This window comes from Lissotriton helveticus, chromosome 4_1, assembly GCF_964261635.1.
Source record: "Lissotriton helveticus chromosome 4_1, aLisHel1.1, whole genome shotgun sequence".
In the NCBI taxonomy this organism is placed as follows: Eukaryota; Metazoa; Chordata; class Amphibia; order Caudata; family Salamandridae; genus Lissotriton; species Lissotriton helveticus.
This window is the reverse complement of record NC_136063.1, coordinates 155,994,145-156,000,144: the sequence shown is the minus strand read 5'-3', so window position 1 is coordinate 156,000,144 and position 6,000 is coordinate 155,994,145. Positions and strand designations below refer to the sequence as shown.

The following is a 6,000-nucleotide window of genomic DNA, read 5'->3' as shown; positions in this document are numbered from 1 at the left end:
GCTGAGCAGCAAAACAGGATAATAAGAAAGGTAGTGGTTTCCAAACCAGGATACTACATCACCTTCCCTTTTATAAATGAACAAACAAAAGAATAGCGTAATATTTAAGTCTCTTCGAAGCCCCACCAGGAGTAGCTCTCTTGCTACTCAGCCCTCTTTTCCAACTGTCATCCATCCACACACCACACATTCCATATTACCTCACTCACTCAACATTTCACCATTCACCTAGATAGGGCTGAGCAGCAAGACAGGATAATAAGAAAGGTAGTGGTTTCCAAACCAGGATACTACATCACCTTCCCTTTTATAAATGAACAAACAAAAGAATAGCGTAATATTTAAGTCTCTTCGAAGCCCCACCAGGAGTAGCTCTCTTGCTACTCAGCCCTCTTTTCCAACTGTCATCCATCCACACACCACACATTCCATATTACCTCACTCACTCAACATTCCACCATTCACCTAGATAGGGCTGAGCAGCAAGACAGGATAATAAGAAAGGTAGTGGTTTCCAAACCAGGATACTACACCGACGCATGCGCAGAAGAAATTCCCGCGTAGCAGCAGCCATTTTAGTAGCAAGCGTATTAGGATTAGTAAACACATAGGCAAGCGTCTCTCGGACACCCACAATGTCAGAATAAAGGGTAAATTAATAAAACAAAACAGATTGATTAATAAATTAGGGTTATTCGAGGTTCATGATTACAAGCAAGTCGTTTTACGTGCGAATCCTTGCTCCATCACCAGCGTCAGGGCCAATGCCGGCCCCCGCCTTTCTCTTTTTGCGGTTACTTCCTGTGAGGTAATGGGTTGTGATGACACTTCCTCTGATGCTACGTGCCGTGATGTCACCGATGTAATGTCACGCAGCATGATGTCACTTGCATAATACCTAACTTGGTTGGTCCCCCCACTTCTTTTTCAGGATTTGTGCCCTGTATGTAATTCCCACAAAATAAAATAAAAATGCCTGTGTGGAAATGGATTGCCTTACAGCAAACAACTGCCCAACTTAATAGATGCCGATTTCTGTTGAATGTCTCTTGTGCTTTCTTTGCTGTCTTCTATTTAAAAGAAACATTTATGCTTTTTCAAGATGGCCACTATTTTGCCTCTCCAATGCCATCCTTTCTTTTGCTGATATTACGCCGCTTCGTCCTTCTTCTCTCTCGATGGCGCGTCGCTTCCTTCCGTCCTTCTCACGTCCGATGCCGGTCCCAAGGTGAGAGTCCTTACGTCACGGGAAAGCCAAAGATGGCGGCGGTGGCGGTCAGCCTAGCGGCGCGGAGCTCGGTACAGAGGGGACTCCTCAGGGTCCCCGGGGGCGGGGCGGCCTGGTCCTCGCAGCCCAGGGTAAGGACATCGAGATCAAGGGGCAATGAAAAGTCAACGGGCCGGTGAGATTGGAATCTGGTGCACAGTTTCCTTTGAATGAAGGTCACAGTGAGAGAGGCAGAGGCCCGGGATCAGGGCAGGAATTAGATCCATGAGGGACCTCTCCTTGCTTGTCTGCATAGGGAAACGGTGTCTGGGGGTGACTGGTGACTCCAGCAGGGTATTTGTGTGGCTGATCTGTAGTGATGTCCAGATGGGGTTTCTTCTGTCTCCCGCAGACTTTTCGCGTTGTCCCATGTTTAGCGTGCTGGGACGTGGAGTCCTATTTTTTTGTTAACGCGAAGAGCTACGAGACATGAACAGGAAGATACAACACGAATTAACGGTATTTTCAGTAGGATAAAAAATGATCCTTCAAGTGATATCACCGGCTGTAGGTTAGTGATAAAGTGGTATAAGAAAATGGATATAGGTTAATGAGTTTGTGTTACAAACATGTCAAGTCTCACTCGCAGGTTGTGTCTCGCAGGTTGTGTGTGCATCACACATTAAGAATTCGGTCTCACATCGACCTTGTGATGAAGACTAGAACCTGACCTCCAAATGTTGTTCTCCTCATAACTGTGTGTAGAGCATATCCCGGGGAGAGCCAATCTGCAGACCCTTCTTTTGCTGGAATGTGCCTCTCTGGCCATAGCCTAGTTCTTCGCAAGTGCTGGAGGAGGGGTCCCGTGCACAAAAGCTTCCATTTTACAAATAAACGTTTACATTTGACTTTTTTTTAGACGATGACTTTTTACATGCTTTGCACGTACATGATAACATACTCAGAAAGTGTTATGCTTGCCAGCACATTTCATTTTATCCCTACACTTGTACTCTGTCCAAGGTTGAAGAACACTGAGCAAGTTGCCCCTGCTTGTTGTTGTCTGGTTGGAGACTGCTCTGAATCAGAAAGGCAATCGCATCAGCATTGCACCTCTGACACAATGCACATGGAACCAGGCTTTGAGTATATAAACTGCCTCTGAGCCATGTTCCTTAGAGGATAACTTCTATGGATTTTCCTGAAATGTTCGCCCGTGACTGAGGTCCAGCATTGCTGACTCCTATCTGTATCATGCAAAGGACGACTGACTGTTCTATTCCAGACTGGCTTCCTGATGCATCTTACACAGGTATGGGGAGTTTTGGCATCCCTAGCGATCTGGCGGACAGCACTCTCTCTATGCTCTAAATAGTATAGGTAAGAGTATAATTATGGCATATTTGTATATGCATGGAATCACCGTAGCTGTGACAATGGTTGAATTGTTCCTCTTTTTCACATTTCTTGTAGTGCTGGTAACAGTGCTGTGTTTCCTTCTGCAGATAATTGCAACCCATGCATTTTACACAAGAATACAATTGCTTGAATGAATGCTTGAAATGCCAATTTGTATATTTCTTGTGACTCCCTTTAGGCATGCCTAAGTAACAATGACATTGTAGATCCATTTCCACAATTTCCTTAGGGGAATTAGAATTGTCATGTTCTGAGGTTGCAGACACCCCCGAGTACCCTCTAAGTTTAGGACTCCAGATGGGGTTCTGTGAGCTAGCCATGAACTGGGACAACATACTCTGAAAAATGAGTGGGCTCAATCACCAAAATTAATGCTTATGTTTTCCAGATACACAATTCTACTTAGGAGCAACCATACAACACTTAGAACAGATATTTTGCTTACGTTAATCCAGACACTCCTATGTATTATGCATTCATTGTAATTGTACGTCTTGACTTTAATGTTGACGTTTTGCTTGTGTTCGCATTGTTTTTATATTTTTTGTCAATTATGTTTACTATTTCTTTGATGTGGCATCAATAGCTTGTCTTCAGTTGTTGTATTGCATCTATTTTTTGTGAGGTTATGAATAATGCTAAGTAGTATTTCTTATTTCCCCGACTGTGTGTATTCTGCTAGTGTTTACTCTGACTGTAGGTATCACTGAGGTAGAACTAAGTTGTAGGCTGTGTCTGAATCCATTGACTGCAAGCATCTGCTGGAGAGCACGCTCGTGCGAGTCTGATGGCAGAAGAAGGGGCTCAACCATGAATTTCTGTGGACAAGGTCCGCTCTTTATTAAAGGAAGTTGCTGGGATTGGGCTGACAGTACGTCTTTGATTTGTTAGACTCATCTGCTTTTCATTGACAGTGGTTTTGGAAGTGAGTCACTCTTGTATCTTTTGTAAAGGTCTGATTCGCTTAGATAAAGGACACAATACTCGCATTTCCCCTCGTTGTTGGTCTTCAAGTAATATCCCTGTTCCTGACCTATCATGGAAAAACAATTTATGTGGTGGAGTTTGAACCCTCCCTTTTACTTCCCTGGCAAGTCCACACGTCCCAACTCAGCAGCAACTTTTGACTTCTCTTTGCCATTTATTGTGTACCATTCACTTCAGAGATGTGTTTTTATTGTGATTGAAGTCACCGTAAATTAGGGTGTCTGGCACGGGCACTCAGTGGTGAAGACAGTGACTCTTTAGCTCTCAAATATGTAGGAATGAGCAAATAATACCTGGCAAGAGCTGTTCACTTCTAGTGCTTCAAAGCAATAAACTCCCCTTCATCTTTATTTACGTCCGATGCTTAAGATCCTCTTTTTGGTGTGCACAGGGTATATATCTGGTCTTTGGCAAAGAGAATATTATATTGTAAAGGTGCTATGTTAGCATGGGATTCTGTTCTAATTACAAACGGATGCCGTTTTCCTTTCTGTTGTGTTAAGGAATCCTGATTTGGTGTAAAGACAACCACTATATGAAAGACTACCTCATCTGAGGGTGCCTTGAAGTTTAGATTGTCAAGTTTACAATTGTTAACGTTTTACACAAGGAGAATGCTTATAGAAGAGAGGTTTCCTCTAGAAAAAAGAAAACTTCTGATGCTGACACTGCAGTCTGTCAATCCAAATGCTTCACAGTATGTAGGCATTCCTGTACTAACCGCGCTATGGAACTGTTGTCTACTAGCCAGGTTTTTGGAATCTAAATGCTAGTTTGAATCCAGACTTGAACAAACGGTTAGCAATTTGCCAATCCTTACTCCTTTTACCTCTATTTCCGTATGGTCCATATTTTGGAGCATCTGAACCAGGTCAATTTGGTTGGTGAACTATACAAAAAACACCTTTTGTGTTTGGACGTAGTGATAAGTCATACATGGTGCACTGGGTGAAGGTAGAATGCTTGTTCATCTAGGCTAGTCACACATCTGCTCAGTACCAGGATACTCTCATGGGTGATAGCGTGCTCCACAAACCTTCATAATGTAACAGACCTCTACTATTGTTTGAGGATATCATTTAGCACTTTTTTTTAACCTTTCAGCAAAAAGTTGGTCACCCAACTCAGGCGCTGTTGCTGGATTTGTTTCTGAACAGATTCCTTGCATCTTTGAGGCCTCTCTTGGACTAGAATTGTGTCGCTGCTCGTAATCAGAACTGTAGCCATGGTAAGTTGAGCTGCACTGCCCTGGGAAGAAGGAAGCTGTTTTAAAAAAATATTTGATCTCATTTGCCTCCGACAACAATAACCACTCCAAACGCCTGCACCTGTATACCTTGGACCAGGTATCGAAACTTCCCAATTTCGGGAACTCTAGCGCGCAGGAGGGAATTGTCCCAAACTGGTAAAAGTCACTTTTGGTCTGTTATGAGCCGGCAGCTGCTGGTATAGATTTTTGGGAACTGGGGTTGCAATCCATTACTGCCTGGAGAGATATTTAGCAGGTTTAAATATAGGGCATAGAGGGCAACAGATTTAGTGGAGACCTCCATCAATATTCTCTCCCCCCTCTTTGTAAAACCATCTCAATAGGAAGCTCCAAAGGGCCTTCTTTATTTTAGATGTATTCCCCCTTAGATCTAGCTTGGATGTAGTGATTAAAGAGTCCAGCCACATATCATTCGTGGGGTGAGGGCGTTAGGCATTCAACCCATTTGCAGCAGATTTCCCTTCTAGTGAGCAGTATAGCGAAGAAAAGCTCTAACCGGCCCACAAATGTTGTCAGTGAATCCAAAGATGATCAAGGGAAGGCTTGCCTCGATTTGCAGCCCTAAGATGGTAGACATGGTGTTACAGATTAAACAATGGTGATAACCTGCACACCTAAAATTAACCCTTGTAAACCATTAATCAAAACGTTTTTGTGGTGCTGCTCCCTGTCCTGACTAGCCCCTGTCAGGTATACAATACTAAATCACAAGACGAACAGAACCTGCCCGTGTTAGGAGCACACTGTACACTCACCCTTACGGTGCTTATTAATACGTCAATTTTTATGCCTCGCGGTACATAAACTTATCTTCAAGTACAACATTTATTTGCAACACTGCCATAATCAAACAAATATTACATATTCATATCCAAGCCACTTTGTTGAACTTTTCTTGATTTCGTTTATTTCTTGAACTTGTTTTCAAATTCTCATAGTTTCACAGGATTCATTATTTGCATGAAGATCCTTGCTTATTTACATCTCCATGGTATTCACATCTCCCAATGCATTTAGGTAAATAACTTCGTCAGGGGAATACTGTAGCGAACACGCTAGAGGTGCCAAACTCATCAAAAACCTGGTACTCATACCCCAGGTATCTCGTCTCTTAAAT

General features: G+C 43.0%; 1 protein-coding gene across 1 annotated transcript in view; it reads left to right on the top strand.

Moving 5' to 3' along the window:
* The first annotated feature begins 1,183 nt into the window (after positions 1–1,183).
* Positions 1,184–6,000, top strand: part of LOC144828453 (cytochrome c1, heme protein, mitochondrial-like) — a 190,956-nt gene continuing 186,139 nt past the window's right edge. The window contains exon 1 of the mRNA XM_078686630.1: positions 1,184–1,359. Coding sequence (XP_078542756.1) covers positions 1,261–1,359 — 99 coding nt within the window. The 5' untranslated portion in view covers positions 1,184–1,260. The remainder of the gene's footprint in view (positions 1,360–6,000) is intronic.